Source organism: Myiozetetes cayanensis, unplaced genomic scaffold, assembly GCF_022539395.1.
Source record: "Myiozetetes cayanensis isolate MyiCay16 unplaced genomic scaffold, myiCay2020 scf2-11, whole genome shotgun sequence".
NCBI lineage: Eukaryota > Metazoa > Chordata > Aves > Passeriformes > Tyrannidae > Myiozetetes > Myiozetetes cayanensis.
This window is the reverse complement of record NW_026087411.1, coordinates 82,141,008-82,157,324: the sequence shown is the minus strand read 5'-3', so window position 1 is coordinate 82,157,324 and position 16,317 is coordinate 82,141,008. Positions and strand designations below refer to the sequence as shown.

At 43.2% G+C, this 16,317-nt stretch overlaps 1 protein-coding gene across 1 annotated transcript in view; it reads right to left on the bottom strand.

Annotated features, from left to right (window-relative positions):
- Positions 1-14,849, bottom strand: part of ELOVL4 (ELOVL fatty acid elongase 4) — a 36,813-nt gene extending 21,964 nt beyond the window's left edge. Inside the window, exon 1 of the mRNA XM_050314269.1 lies at positions 14,356-14,849. Coding sequence (XP_050170226.1) covers positions 14,356-14,455 — 100 coding nt within the window. The 5' untranslated portion in view covers positions 14,456-14,849. The remainder of the gene's footprint in view (positions 1-14,355) is intronic.
- Positions 14,850-16,317: the final 1,468 nt, after the last annotated feature.

Sequence of the window (16,317 nt, the reverse complement as noted above, 5' to 3'; positions counted from 1 at the left end):
GCTATTGATACTATTCTCAGCGCAAAGACACTTACAGTGCCAATCCAGCACATCCATCTGTCCGATTACATTTCTAAAGACACTGCAGAAATAATGGCAACTGTTTAAAAGTGGTTCTGTGAGAGCCCTCTGCAGATCACACTGACTACTTTAACAGGAAGTCCTCTCAAAGCCCAATCTCAAATTTAAGAAAGATTTCCTTAAATGAGTCAAATTTTAATTCCACAATATGAGGAGGGCAAACCAGTATTATCTAGTTGGAGTACTGTTCTATGAACTACATTATTTTAATTACCTAAGAATTTCCCAAGTCTTATTAGTTACACCGGTACTGTAATTGAAGGGTATTACAAAATGAAAATACATATAAGAAAATGTAAGAAACAAAACTTCACACACTTTAAAATGTTTATAAAGTTTTCACACTAGATCCTTTTGCAGCACTTTAGTGCCCCTTTTTCCCCTTTTCTTTCTGGCTACAGATAAATACTCTATACAGCATACTTCTCTTTCTACATTTGTATTAGGAATACTGTTTGAATCATGTAAATATTTCCAAGTGAATACAAGGTTCACTGTGGCTACATAACCACTGCAAACTGGCTCAGTTGAAAGTAAACTTGAAAAAGCATCTACCTGATTAAACCCTAGGCTTTTAAACTAAACTGTGTAAGGTATCAGAACAATTTAGAAGTACATTTACTGTTACCAGTTCGTAGAGACTCCAAGAAAAAACCCGCAGTCTTTAACACCTCAGAATGTACAAATGGAACAAAAACAGCTGAAGCTATAAACTTAGCCTTTATAACAGCATGTGACTAACTATATGGGCTGCACTGCTTGAAGACTGATAGAGAAGCACCACTGCAGAGTAAAAATTGAGAGGCCACATACATTTGGATCAAACATCTACAGATGTTAAAAATTTCTACACACTTATTTATTATGATTTTAATAGACCAGTTCATATGGACCAAAATTAATTATTCTCTTAAAACATCATCAGTGCTTGAATTAACCTATCTGCTTTGATATTGATTATTCATTGCACATATTGCACTCTAATCCTCAATTCACAGAATTAAAGAATCATTAAGGTTGAAAAATACCTCAAAGACCATTGAGTTCAACCTTTGACTGAACACTGTGTCAACTAAACCATAGCACTAACTGCCACATCCAGTTTTTTCTTGAACACTTCAAGACATGGTGACTCCACCACTTCCCTGGGCAGCCCTTTCCCATGTCTGACCACCCGTTCTGTGAAGAAATTCCTCTTGATGTCCAAACTGACTCTCCCCTGGCACAGTTTGAGGCCATTTCCTCTTGTCATGTTGCTAATTACCTCAGTGTATCAAGTTTATTTATGAGAAATCCTATGATAGTAGATTGAAGCTACTGCATGAATTAAAATTGCATGCCTATAGCCTCACCATTGTTTCAGTCAGAAAAATTCTCTATGTCCTCCTAGGCAGGATTGTGCAGACAGATTGGTGCAGGAAAGCAAAACAATTGGGACACAAAGAATGTCCAGTTTACACTTCTTTCTCACCTATCATACTTGGCACTGTCTGCAGTCTTCTGGCACTGTGGATATTTCTAAGCAGTCTGACAGGGTCAAAGATACCTGTACCTAACTCAGGAGGAACCTAGTATGATTTACAAAGGCCATGAAACCTTCCTTAACACATGTATGAGCTAAGCAATCTTCCTTAGAAGAATTTCCCATTTCAGTGTACATCTTCTCAGAGGTGGAAAGTCCAGCAGAACACATAGCAGCTTGCTGTAAAACGTTAACTAGACCTACTGCATAAATTTGCTCTCTTAATCCAAAGAAATTAGGATTAAACTTTAATTAGTCCATTATACTTTTCTCTGCTAAACTGAAGATATATCTTTTAAAATTTTTTTTCCTCCTCATTTGGGTAGTTTTAAGCAGTTATCAGGTCACTTGGTAGCTGCCTTTTTTTTTTTTTTAATTTTATTTAAAGAAACTCTTCATCTCATTCACTTGAAGGTATATTTTCCAAACACAGAATCATCTTCATGGCTCTCCTCTGGATACTCTACAAACATTGAAATCAGTCTTGCACTGGTTTCACAGGAAACAATTAAGTCCCTTTTTTTTTTCTCATAGAAAAAAGTCTGTATTGTCACGATAATGTCATAGCATCAGTGGTGGCTATGACTGGCAAGGAAACAATAATGTGAGTATCATAGAATGTCTTGGGTTGAAAGACTTTTAAAAATCACCTTGTTTCAACAACCACCACGGGAAGGGACACCTTTCACTAGACCAGGTTGCTCAGAGTCCCATCTAACCTGGCCTTGAACACTTCCAGGGATGAGGCATCCACAACTTCCCTGAGCAATGTGTTCCAGTGCCTCACCACCCTGACAGTAAAGAATCTGTTCCTACATATGTTACTGGTAAAGCTAAGGATGACGTGCACAGGATGGATAAAGGTTCCCAAAACCTGGAACAAAAAAGCGTAACAGTTGACTGGTTTAAGTAAGTATTCTTTTAATGTAGAACAGAACAGTACAAAGAAAGGAAGTTTACTCTGATCTTCAACAATGAGTGGAAATATCTGAGTTATGTATTTTGTCTATCCTCAAGCTTTAAGTAGTCAAGAACAAACTAACCTGTTTGGGTCAAGAACAAGTGACATCAAAACTTTATGGCAAAGCATTGTCGTTTTAGCAAGCCATGAAACACAAAACTAAGTTGCAAGAACAAGAATATTCAGCCTGAAGCACAATTAATAATGAAAGCACTTAGTCTGAAAACCAAAACAACGAAGCCAACAGATTCTAAGTTTGCAAAGATGTATGAATCCTCTTGCACTCAGAAATGAGAGATGTCTGCCACAGCACCAAAAAGACTGCAAGACAAGACTCACAGGTACGACCTATAACCAGTTGTGGCTTTGTTTTGAATTTCAGGGCTTTTTGACTGCTTAGTCTTCTTTAAAGCTATATACAAAAACATAAAATGAAAATACCACACAGCTAAGAACATTATCTCCTGCAGCTGATGAACAGCTGGGTAATGTGTATGTTTCATAAACTTCCATTAAAGTAACAGGAATACCTTGCTATTAAAAGGCCAGACGTATTTTAACTACCCTTCCCGTTATTCTAACTAGCATTCTAGTCTTCTCAGGACTCCCATCATTCAATCATTAATACCATAGTTTCTTTGCACCTGTATATAGCAATTACAGGACCTATTTGTTTCAAGACAAGAATAATAATGGAATTATTATGAAGTTTAGAGCCCCTGGTGGTCTAGTGGTTAAGGGCGCAGCGCTGTCACCGCCGAGACCCGGGTTCGATTCCCGGTCAGGGCCACTCCCGGGCAGATGGAGCTCGTTAGCCCTTAAAGGCAACCCATCTACATCCTGAGGACCTCGCTGCCACCGTCCAAGCTCGCTTGGCCCCGGCAGATGAACCTTAGGATTAAAGGGTGGGCTCAGTTCCACGCACACTGTGTCTCACCTAAAAAATCCAATGCACAGGCTGGAAGGTGTAAAGACCTTCCCCGGATCTTCGCTCACAAAGACTGGCCATTATATTATATATTATTATTATGAAGTTTAGGAGACACAACTGTTTACCATCAAGTCTCAGGATTTTCAAGTCTAAAGAGATTACTTTGCTCGAATTATATTTGATTTATCTCTCCAATTGATTATGACTACTTGTGGGAACAGTGCAAATGCTCTGCTTCAAGGAATAATAACAATATAATCCTCATTGAAGCTTACATAAGATTTCCAAGATAGAAGAATGCTTCATGCCTTGAGGGCTTCTGTTTGTCAAATCTTACTTTTCCAAACATCACAAATGCAAGATGCATTCCCAGTGCAGTGATACCTGCTTGCCTTTTCTTAAATATTGTATGTTAGAGAATAAACAGAAGAAAACAAAAAAATATCCTCAATGCAGGCACAAGATGCAATTTTATAAACCAGCTGCAGACTTCATGATCCAGTCCATCTCTATGTAGTTCTAAAGCAATAAAAGTATTGCATAAAACTTTTCTACAGTGATTTCCTTACTGAAACTTTTATTCAAACTTCTCTGGTTTCTGCCAAAACTATTTCTCAGACCTCAAACTGGAGATGTCATTACTGCACAAAAAAGCACTGAGGTTTGGTGCTATGAAAATAGTTGTAGGGGTATCAGTAAGCAGTAATACAAACACAGGATTTATGCATATTCAGTGTTGCAATAACAGATTAGACTATTGACCCATTCAGGGTTTTATAATGCTGAAGGGGATGATCATAGAATATGATTAGCTTCTCCGTAAACAGATATTTTTATTAGATTCCCTCAGTTTAAATCTAATCCTTGAAAAATGTGAAGGATTATTAACAACAGTTTAATAATAACTCTGCAAGGCCTTATCCACTGTAGAGACATGTGTTACATACTCAGCATACACGGGACAGTATATTGAGCACTGATACATGTCTTGCTAATGTGCTAACACAGCAGAAGGACAGTGATGCTTAACTACACTGCAAATGTAAACTGCTTACATTGCTGCTCTTGTAACAGAATAATTTAGGGCTGCAGATGAACGTTTAGGTGCAGTGCGTGAACATGTATGAAAACCAGCAGTGGCAAGTGAAATCTACCTCAAAATACAAGAAAACTACTAGAGAAAATTTGCAATAAGTTGCACAGAAATGTCTCCGATAAACTACCTGCTTTTTGTGTTTGCATCACCACAAGAATGCTCATCACTTTGGTTTTACAGAAGGATGAATGAGGAAGGAATTTTGATTAAAAACTACAAAAGGAGTTATTGAAATGCATAAGCTCTTCAAAGTTCAGAGGTAGAAGTAAATTTTACAGTTGTGAGATACATTAGGTCTTCTGTTAGCCTAACACAAATACATCAGTCAAAGCCTGCAAAGAAAAACAACACTCTAAACATTTAGAACTTAATTCTTCAACATGCCTTTAACATCAGCAAAAATTACAAATTAGGGGTAAAGAACCCAACACTATAAAAAGAGACTAATTTTGAAATGTTGATTTTCCAAATATGAACTAAATGACAAAATGTTTTTAACCCAAAGACGGTGAAAAGAATGATCAGTGTCTGAATCTTTCACTAAGTATACAGTAGCAAAATCATCAGCTTGGCAGCTACATAATGTCCATGCCCCAACAACTGCTACAGCTAAGTCTCCTCACTCCTACAGTTGTGTTACTGGTGTTTCATGGTAACACATGGCTCCAAATCTAAGCTTCTCTAATGGTTTCTGCAATAAAGTTTTACTCTTGATCAAAAATTCATGGAACAGCAAAATAGAGATTAGAGTGTGTAGAAAAAAAAATCTGATCTAAATATCAAAGCATTTCGGGGTACTCTGCATGTGAGAATTTCTATTGTGCATATCTGTTCTTAGCAAAGCACTAAGTATTAAATGCAAACAGAAAATATGATTATGAAGTCTCCCATTTAAAGCCCAGCTACTCAATTTAACAGCTGTATTTCCTACTTACTTTTTTTTTTCTTTAGAGTATCTTAAAGACAATGTGTTACAATGATGCTCTAAGAATAGAAGGGCATAAAATATTGTCTAGAGAGATAAGATTTCCTGGCTCAACAGAAAAAGTGAAAGACATGGTTTATAAATTCCCTTCTTACAGCCACATTCTGTGAGCATTTAGAAAGAAATAAAACAACCTCTCATATTGGTTATAACTGGGAGAGGGAAACAAGAAGATGTTGTCTATAAGCAAATATATATATAAAAAAAAAAGAACACCATGGTCAAGCATGTAAACTAAGCATAACATATACAAGAGCTGGAGGAAGATACTTCAGAGATACAGCAGAAAGAGATAAAAGGAATAGGAAGACATGATGGAAACAAACCAAACAGTCAAGAGTTCATGATTGTGCTGAAAAAGAGAAGTACATGTGGGAGGGGGATGGACGGAGTGAAACTAGGAATGTGGTGGTTTGACCCTGGCTGGAGGCCAAGTACCCACCAAAGCCACTCAATCACTCCGCTCTGCAGCTGGACAGGGGAAAGAAAACAGAAGAAAGGGCTCATGAGTTGAGATAAGGACACAGAGAGAACACAAACAGATTACTGTCATAGGCAAAACAGACTTGACTTGGGGAAATTAGCTGAATTTATTACCAATCAAAATCTGAGTAGTATAATGAGAAGTAAAATAAACCTTGATAAACACCTTTCCCCAACCCCTCCTCTCCTTCCTGATTCTCTGCCTCCTCCCTGCCAGTAGCACAGGGACATGGGGAATGTGGGTTCCAGTCAGTTCATCAAATGTTGTTTCTAACGCTGCTTCCTCCTCAGGAGGAGGAGTCTTTCCCCTGCTCCAGCATGGGGTCACTCCTTCAGGAAAAAGTTCTCCACAAACTTCTCCAGCCTGAGTCCTTCCCCTAGACTGTAGGTTTCCACAAATTGATCCAGTGTGGGTCTCTCCTACAGGGCGCAGTCCTTAAGGAACAAGCTGCTCTCTAGAGGTCTGCAAGTCCTGCCAGTAACCTGCCCAGCAGGGGCTTCCCACAGGGTCACAGCCTTCTTAAGGCATCCACTTGCTCTGGCATGAGCCTCCTCCACAGGCTGCAAGGGGATCTCTGCTGCCCTGTGGACCTCCATGGGCTGCAGAGGCACAGCCTGCCTCATGATGGTTCTTCCCATGGGTGGCAGGGGAAGCTCTGCTCTGGCACCTGGAGCACCTCCTCCCCCTCCTTCACTGACCTCAGTGCCTGCAGAGTGGTTTGTGTCACATATTCTCACTCCTCTCTTCTCCGGCTGCAATTACTTCTGCACCAATTTTTTTTTTTTTTCTCTCCTTAAATATGTTATAGAATCACAGAACATCCTGAGTTGGAAGGGACCTTAAAGATCATCTGGTTCTAACCCTCCTGCCATGGACAGGGCCATCTTATACTAGCCTAGGCTGCTCAGAGCCCCACTCAACCTGGTCTTGAACACTCCCAGGGATGGGGCATTCACAGCTTATCTGAGCAATCTGTTCCAGTGCCTCACCACACTCACAGTAAAGAATTTTTTCCTAACATCTAATCTAAACATTCTCTTTCAGTTTGAAGCCATTCTGCCTTATCCTGTCACTACATGCTCTTGTAAAAAGTTTCTCTCCATCTTTCTTGTAGTCTCCTTTCAGATACTGGAAGGACACAATTAGGTCACCCCAAAGCCTCCTCTTTTCCAGGCTGAACAATCCCAATTCTCTTAGCCTTTCCTCATAGGAGAGGTGCTCCATGTCTCTAACCGGTCCCATGCCTCAACTTGGTGGCCCAAAACTGCAAGCCAAATTGAGGCAGCTTATTCCCCCTCACCTTCCATGAGAGAAAGATAAACTAGGTAATGCTTATCTTGAGATCCAAGCACACACAGAGGGTGTTAATACAAACCATGCCACACTCAAATCATCTCCAGGTTTGCCTTGCAGCTTATTGCTCAGTCTACAATCTAGGGTGCAGTACTCAAAATCCCAACAGAGCTGACACTTAAGTCTCTGCAAGCCTGAATTTCAGAGCTGTCTTCATTTGCCACAAGACCTTGAAGTTCAGATGCTCAGAAACACTTGAGTCTTGACAACTTGTCTCAGAAACACTTGAGTATGGTTGTACCCACCTCTCACCTAAACGAGATCTGGTAGCTATATATTCAGCATCTATATCCTCCTAAAAAAGATGTCAGTCAGACAGTCCCACTCAAAGAGTTCTTTATGAAATACAATGGTAGCTAAAATTTGGTTTCCAAATACAATTTGAGAAAGCAAAGCCCTGTCATATACTTACTAGTCAGAGAAGTCCTACCTCATGGATCAGATTTGTCCTTTAAATTACAATGTCCCAACTTCTGTGCGCCAGGCACACTCTAATCATACCAACAACCTTTAAAAGCCAAAGGTTTCATTCTTTTAATGGTCAGTTCTTTTTAGATAAATAAACTTCTTCAGGTCATTCAGGCATTCATTCAACCCCACTTGCCTTACCTCAAAAAAACTCTTCAGTACACACAACAGCCTTTTCTCCTCCCTTAGTCTTGCATCCCAGCAAATTTCTCCTCTCAAAGTTCTCTTCATATACACTTAGAGCCTTTTCATTCATTCACCTTTTATCTAAGTGCTCTCTTAATCCATGTGAATCAAGTAACTCCAAAAACCTGCCTGGACTGGCAGAGGAAAAAGTGGAGTTTTGCCTCACCCATTCCTCATGGCTCCTGATCTACAAGACCTTAAAAGGAACTACATCCTATGCTTCCTACACCTTCCTCTACTAATTGTCCTTATGCAGCCTTTGACAACCTTCCCTGGTTGCACCCAACAGTACAGCACAGCTGCCTTGAATACAACCTCTTCTGGTCTGCCACAGCTATAACCACAGCCCTGCTACATGCCTCTTCACTCTGAGCACAGAATAAATACAGCAGTGACTACTACAGTCAAGTTACTCTAACTAGAGACACTCACCTTACGAGTAAGAGTTCCACCACTATTCTTGATCAATTTATGCAACCAGTGGAATCCGCTTCATGCCACAGCTATTTCAACTGCTCAAGGATTTTTCACCTCTGGTTGTAGTACGTGGCTCCAGGACCACATACCGATTTGCAACTCGCTGATGGCATGCAGCCTCAGCTAAGAGACATGATTTGATGAGAACTCCACAACAGCAATTTACCAAATAAGTTCTAGTTATTTGGCCTTCTGCAGTAGATACTAAGGTCATGCAATCAGTTTGGTTAAATTCTGCACAAAGTTGTTTCCCTATGTTTTTCCATGGATTCTCCTTTAAGAATATTCATAACACCTGATTTCCTTCAAAGATTTCAACATGCTATCTACACAGCCTTAAAATGAATTTTCAAAAATTATGTTCCTATGATTTTGTCTACACATTTCCTTTTGCTTTTGGATTTTGCTGATGAGTGTTCAAACAGAATTATGTATCACATTCTTGCTGGTGCTCTTTGAAGGCTTTTTTATGTTTAGTGTCTTTGCTCAAGCTGAGCAGGTGGTCCCTACAACTTCTCCTTCTTCGTTTTAGGAAAGAGAAGTCTTCCACTCACAGCTCAGCTCCTCATCCATAGTGTTAACTTTGCTTCAGGCTACTCCCTCATAATCGAGTTCTTGAAGCCTGGTGATCCAAAACCTCTAAGCAGACATTCCCACTTCAGTAATGTACTTTTCTGAATTATGTTTTCATTTCCAAAGATGCTTGGTATCTGTTTAGTTCTGATTATGTCTTTCAAGTGCTGCAATCTGATAAAATCTCCTGGTGATGAAATGTGGGTGGTATTTCCCTCAAACACCCAGCAAATTGTCTTTAATACCAACAGCTGTTTTTTCGTCACTAATAAAGTCCCTCCCTCCACTGACAAGCAATTAAATATGATACAAACCAAATAAACTGGGATGCTCCTATTGCTCAGCTTTATTGACAGCAGACTTATATGATCTAGCCTTTAACATTCTTTACTTCTGTAATCAATTTCTCCAAGTTATGCCACAGGTCTTAGTGTTTGTGCCACAAGACAGCCAAGCCCATTTACAGTGATTCTCTGGTTTCTGGTATGTTCCTGTCTAATCCTTGTGTTTTACCCAGTCATGCTCACAGATGGAAAAAACTGTTCCCTGGAGAAGAAAATTGTATCTGCAAGACAAGTATCAGAAAATCACCACGTCACCATTCCAAATCACCAAGTCTAATGCTCAGCCAGCCCTCCAAAAGCCTAGGAACACATTCTGCTTTGTTTCTGTGATATAGGCTTCTTGAACCTTAATCTCACCCTTCACTCTCTCTCCCCATCATCACTCTTTGAAGAACTTTCACTGGGATTCTACTTGCCTCCAGCTTTGGCACAAATCCTCAAATACGGGGAAGTACTTGCACTCAGAGTGTTCTGCTAACCACCTCAATGAGCTTTCCTCAAGCATAAACATTCAGGATCATTTGGCCATAGTTGATTTCTCCATGGGGAAATGAATGAAGGAAGAAGAAACAAGTTTTGTTCCAGTTCTGTTCCCTGGACTGAAAAAGAAAATGAATCTGAACTTCTTGGGTATTCTTCAAGATCTTCCTGGCAAAAGTTTTTATGGCAATCTGTATTCCCATGGAAGCTGCTCCACTGGTTCATTCTTTAGGCAAACAGCTCTAAGTTTCCCATGTTTTCCATCCTCACTGCCTTATGCTTCTGACCTAACTGATAAAAACTACACCTGATATTGCTCCTGAACAAGATGCTACATAGAAGACTATCCTACCACTAAAGTGAAAGTTCGCATCTTTCTCCTCTCTCCTTTCCTACTGATGGAAAAAGTCTGTAATCTTATTAACTGCAACAGCTGTAAATAGTTGCTGTTCCAAAGTAGTCCCACCTGGCCCGGGATGGCCCTGCCTCCTTAAACTCTGAGCTCCAAGAACAATCATTCTCACCCAAAGTCGGTAGAGCCTTCTGCTCTTTAGCTCCATACATTCAAAAGAACTAGTTCCTCTAAATAAATCTTTTTGTACAGCATTTCACAAATCTCCTTGTCAAGCCACAGTCTCCTATTCTCCCTCCCCAACTGACGGTGGTCTCTTCACCTAAGTTTTGAAATTTCCACCTTCTTCTTTCCTGGATTATGTCTGAAGTTATTCATCTTAATAGTTCCCCTGGACACAGCCTGGAACCTCCCGGTAAGTCACTTGCTCAGTCATCTAATCATATCCTTAATCCTTCCTGGCAGACCTCACCCCAACCAGCTACCCGAGCTGCGAGAAAGCAGGAAGCCCTGCCCTAGCTATTACATGGAACTGGTCCCATGCCCTTACAGAAATAAGGGCACAGAATTCCTAGATCATCCTTCCTGATAGTAACTGTTCTTCCGACCACCTTTTTTTTTTCTCCTGATGACTGCCAAGACCATGTTTTTGACCTTTCTATCTCTCCTTGAAGTTTATGGCTTCCTAAATTATATTCTTCAGCCTCCTAGGTGAATATACAGCTACAGTGGATTTTAGACTTTCATGAAAGGGGTCTAAAAACATAGTCAAGGAAGGAGAGAAAAAAAGTAGTTTTTCAACAAATGAACAAGCAAAAACATTAAGGTAAGGCTGCAAATGTTCTTGATAATACATATGGGGAAAATGGCATAGAACACTAATATTATTCCCAAATGCAAGATCTAAAGAAAACTCCAAAAAACCAAAACCACAAACAAAACAGCTTTAGACAGCATGCTCAATGCTGAAAAAATCTCTGTGACATCATTCAAACAAAACCCATTTAGGCTCATCACATACGTGATCATTTGGGGTTCTTTTTAGTCTCAGAAAAGGTCAGTTGCTTTTAAATAGTACAAAGCAGGGGAGGAAAAAGATCAAATCCTTAATGTGCAAAAATAAAGCAGCACAAGACTCAGTGGGACATTCTGGCACAGTTCTACACAAGTCTCATCACAGGAGTCTGACACAGCAGGAGAAAACACCTGCTGGCAGGACAATCCTGCTGAATACTAAGAACAGGGCTAAAGACAGATGGGTGTCCAATAAAAAATGGAAGTGGGAACTGGAGAGAATAAGTGTAGGAGTCGTAGTGGGAATAAAATTTCTTCATATTTTGTTGTGTAATTTTGCTGTGTAGTAGTGTTTCAGTATGATTTATTGTGTAATGCTATTGCATAGCATCATTTGTTGAGCAACTTTGCTGCGTGGTATAGTTTTTTATTTAATGATATTGAACATTAGGCAATGGTCTTGCATGCCATAATTTATGTTTTCTGTTGAGCAATATCACTGTCATAGCTCTTGACATGAAGGTGAATTGCATGAATTCACACAACAGCGCTGAATTCGTGATCTGAACGTATCATAGAATAGTTTGGGTTGGAAGGATCCTTAAATACCATTTAGTTCCAACCACCCTGACAGTGGGCAGAGACACCTCCTTCCATTAGACTTTCAGAGCCCTATCCAACTGGTCTTGAACACTTCCAGGGATGATGCATCCACAGCTTCTCTGGACAAGCTGTTCCAGTGCCTCACCACCCTCACAGTAAACAATTTCTTCCTAATATCTAATCTAAACCTGCCCTCTTCCAGTTTGAAGCCATTACCCTTTGTGTTATCACTACATGCCCTTGTAAAAGGTGCCTATCCATCTCTCCTATCACCTGCCCTTAGGTACTGGAAGGCTGCTGTATAGTCACTCAGACATGGCAAATGGAGACAATTATTTTTGTCTGAACAAAGACACATGCAGAAAAGCAGCAAACTGAGTGGAACTTAATGCATTAAGAAATTACTTCACTGAACAGCTACACAGCATTGCCTCATGAATGACATTTTCTTATCCAGAGCTACCTTGTGACTATAATGTGAGACATTACATGTTTTGCCTATCCATATCTGACTGTAAACACTACAGGAGGACCTTGGTTTATGTACTACTGGGTACAAACAAGAACCGTAATATGTTTTTCATGTGACTTAGGCTCTACCAAAACTAGCCTTGCAGGAACCTGCTGAAATTCAGAATTTGAACAAGAAACAGTCCACTTCTTACACAAAATAGGACTGATTATTTCATTACAGTGGAATCCTGTGTTAACAGCAACACTACTGAACTTAGAGCGAAAATTTAAAAAAGTTGTATTAGTAAATTAACAAGACTTAAGCATATTTTAGTTGCCATAACAATGTATTCACCCTACTACTATTTGACATTCTGCAAAGAGGCAGAAGGAAGAAATGAAAGTCTTCTCTATACATAGTATCACTGTCAGTCACCTTTACATTCTTTATGTTTACTTACTTTTTCATCCCCCTCTTTTATTTTAGTTTTTCTCTCATCATTTTTGCTTACAAGAAATGTACAGACTCAAATAATGTGTTTGAAGTTCAGGAAACATATCAGAAGTTGAAGTATTTTTTCCAAAGAAATCAAGTAATCCATAAGGATATCAACTTTGTACTCACATCTGTTTCTATATCCATCTGAAAATGCTATTGATTGGCTAGAACAGCATCTCTTTCACGAGTTACCTGGCAGTCTATAAACAATGGTATGTTGCAAGAGGCAGAGAAAGAGAGCAAACACTGGTAAATTACAATGCAGTGCTGCTGCAAGCATTTTTATTTGCTCTCATATTCTGGCAGTTGTTAAATACAGAAAAGTATGCATGTAGGTTTAATTTTTAAAATATGGCAAAACACCTAAGTTATGGGAAGGCAGATTGTGGGAAAAAAGTGAGCTCCTTCCATGTATAACGTGAAATTAATTTATTATCTGACAGATGGCAGAAAGGAGGTGGGCAGAAAAGCAAAGACTGCTGATGCAGTGAGCTCCCCGTCTGTAATGAAGGCCCCACATTCCCACTCACCACGCTGCCACAAAACACATCCATAGTTGCACTCATTCCGGTTTTGCTCTATGTGTTTTTAGGTTTAAATCAAAATAGCCTAGACCTCATCACTGTGTGGACAACAAAAACGAGGAAAACATCTGGAGAAGTGATCCTCCTGTCAACCGACCGTGCCTACTCACAGTATGAGCTATGAAAGCTGCAACTCCTTTCATTTGACCAACGAGACAGAGCCATTCACGCTGACCAATAACGCTTCCAGAGCTACTGGTCACTGCAGCAAGTTACCACCTCATTTACTGCTCCAGCACTGAAAGCTGCTTTCTCACATTTCTCCTTATTCCAAGACATTATCTCCTCCTTCAGCATCTTCCACATTGCAGTTGTGGAGTGCAGTTACAGAAATGGGGCGTATTAAAAACGAAAACCAGCGAAACTGACCCAAACACACCTAACACGAAACGAAAATCTTCAGCACTGACGGTGACAATCGTTTCCTCGCTGCGTTCGCTGAACTCCACGCGATGCCGGCACGGCGCTCCCACCTGCCGCAGGAGCCGGAGGCCGTCCCAGCTCCGGCACGAAATACCGGAGGGCCTCGCTTACCTCCGACATCAGATTCCCGTATGACCACCTCAAGGCACACCGCGGCGAGAGGGAACCAGAGGAGCCACGGCTCTGGGAAGCGGATTTCGCTCCGTCCCGCCCGCGGGCGCCCGAGGGACACCCTCACCTTGCCACGACGCGATGCCCCGCGCACCCCGGGCCCTCACCCGGGATTACGGCGGATAAACAAACAAAGCACCCAAGCGCTCCCAGAAGGGCGATGAGGAGAGGCGGGTGCGGGGGGTCCTGGCGAGCCGGACCGCGCTCCGCGTCTCCCGGGAGACGGAGCCATTTTGAGCCGCTGCGCATCAGTGGCAGCAGGCGGGGGGCGCCGGGCACGGCGATGGCGGGGCCGGGGCCGCGCTGGCGCGTTACCTCGGATGCTCCAGGTCCAGCGGTAGAACTCGAGGGTGTCGTTCACCACGCTGGACACCAGGCCCATGGCGCTGGGGGGCTCGGCGGCGGCGGCACCCATGATGATGATGAGCAGCAGCAGCAGCGGCGGAGCCGACAGACCTGTCTCGGCGCGTGCGTCCGTACCTCTGCGCCGGGGCTGCTGCTGCTGCTGCCCCTTCTACAGCCGGGGATGTGATTTAAATCTCTATCTCTCGGTATCTTCCCTCCAGACTCCGCCTCGCTCCCGTCACCGGCTCCCGTGCCCCGCGGGCAGGGCGGAGGGCGCGGAGGCGGGGGGCGGCGGCGGCTCCGCAGCTCGGTGCGGAGCGCAGGGCCCGGCGCGGTGCGGAGCCGAGCCGAGCGGAGCGGAGGGAGCCGGGCGGAGGCGTCACGTGGCCGCCGTCCCGCTGCCCGCCGGCTGCGCCCGCGGGGCGCGCGGCCGCACGGCCCCGCACGGCCCGGCCGCGCAGGCGCCCCGCGGCCCCCGGCGCGAGCAGGTGCGGGGCGGCGCGGGGACCCCGCTCCTCCCTCACGGGGCGGCGAGGGGGCGCTTGCTGACTTAACTGGGCTTTTTATTTCAAATAGGGTTTGGTTTGGGTATTTTTTTACCAGTGGGGTAAAAAAAAAAATCAGTCAGTTCTTATTGCCGTTCTTTCTTTTCGCTTTGTAGCGGTTTGGATTTTCCTTCTATTCCCCCCCTTTCTGACGCGTCCCTGGCGGACACGCCGAGGCATCGGCGCTCGCCGCGCCCGCGTTAGGTCCGCTTATGCGCACCGAGGCTCTTCTGCTGCTGCAAGGAGACTCCGCTAAAATCCCTTCTCCCAGCACGGATAACACCAGCAATAGCAACGGGGACCTCCCTGCCCCACCGGCTGGTGGCACTTCCCTGACCAGCCTCCTCCAGGCGCCACCGAGGTGCCCTTCGCACGCTCTCCCCTCATCTCCTACACCAAGGCCTGTACGTTCGCTCCATGGCGCAGAGAGGTTTTCCCTGCCCGGAGCGTTGCTGGGTGCTGCAGGAGAAGGAGCATCCATTCGGCACCCTGCGTTTCAGCCCCAACAAAACCCCTCCCTGGTGTGAGGGCACCAGCTGCTCCTCATACCCTTTGCTTCTTATCTCCTCCTGCCAGCTTGTCTCTGACCCTCCCTCTCCCACGGTCTGCATAGTGTGGATGGCTGCATGACACCCCCGGGATCGGTTTGCCCACTGAGGGGCAGGAGGGAACCTGCTCCACCCGAGTTGTGAGCTTTCCTCACAGCAAACAGCAGATCAGATGGTATCTACCTCTCCCTTCTCCAGTGCACCAGCACCTTTGTCACTTGCCACTTGGTCTTGTTGAGCACAGCTTGCACTGCTCCTCCTGGGTGAGTCACCCTCTGCTTAGCTCCTGGACTGCCCTGGCTGCTGCGATCCCAGCCCTATGGACAGAAGAGGCACACTGGCCATCACTAGGTACTCCACAGTGAGCTGAGCTGCTGCACCAAAACCAGGTGTTTGGGAGTAGGAATCACCTACACTGGGAAAAGGAAGAGGAGCTATGTCAACTCCTGGAGGCCTGGACGGACAGGGAAGTCCAGCTTATCCCAATGCCGCCTGAAAGTTGGAGCAAAGCAAGGTCATTGCACAGGGATGTATGGACAACTGCTAGTTCTCTCACGTGAGAAGCATCATTTAAAACTCTGCATGAATTACGTTGACTTGGATTACTCTTTATTTTGATGGCACTGCTCATGGCAGAAGGTCTGGTGAAAGCTCTGCAATGGATCTGTCACTGGGTAGGGCAACCTGCTTCCCAAGTTGTGGGCAGACAGTGTAGTGTTTGTTAGCTGTGGTTCCTGTGCCTCCTTTAGGAGAAACCACTGCAGTGCATTGCTGGACATTTAGGATCTTGATATGTGGTTAGCGTTGTCTGAAGCACAGATTTGGAAATTTTTTTAACA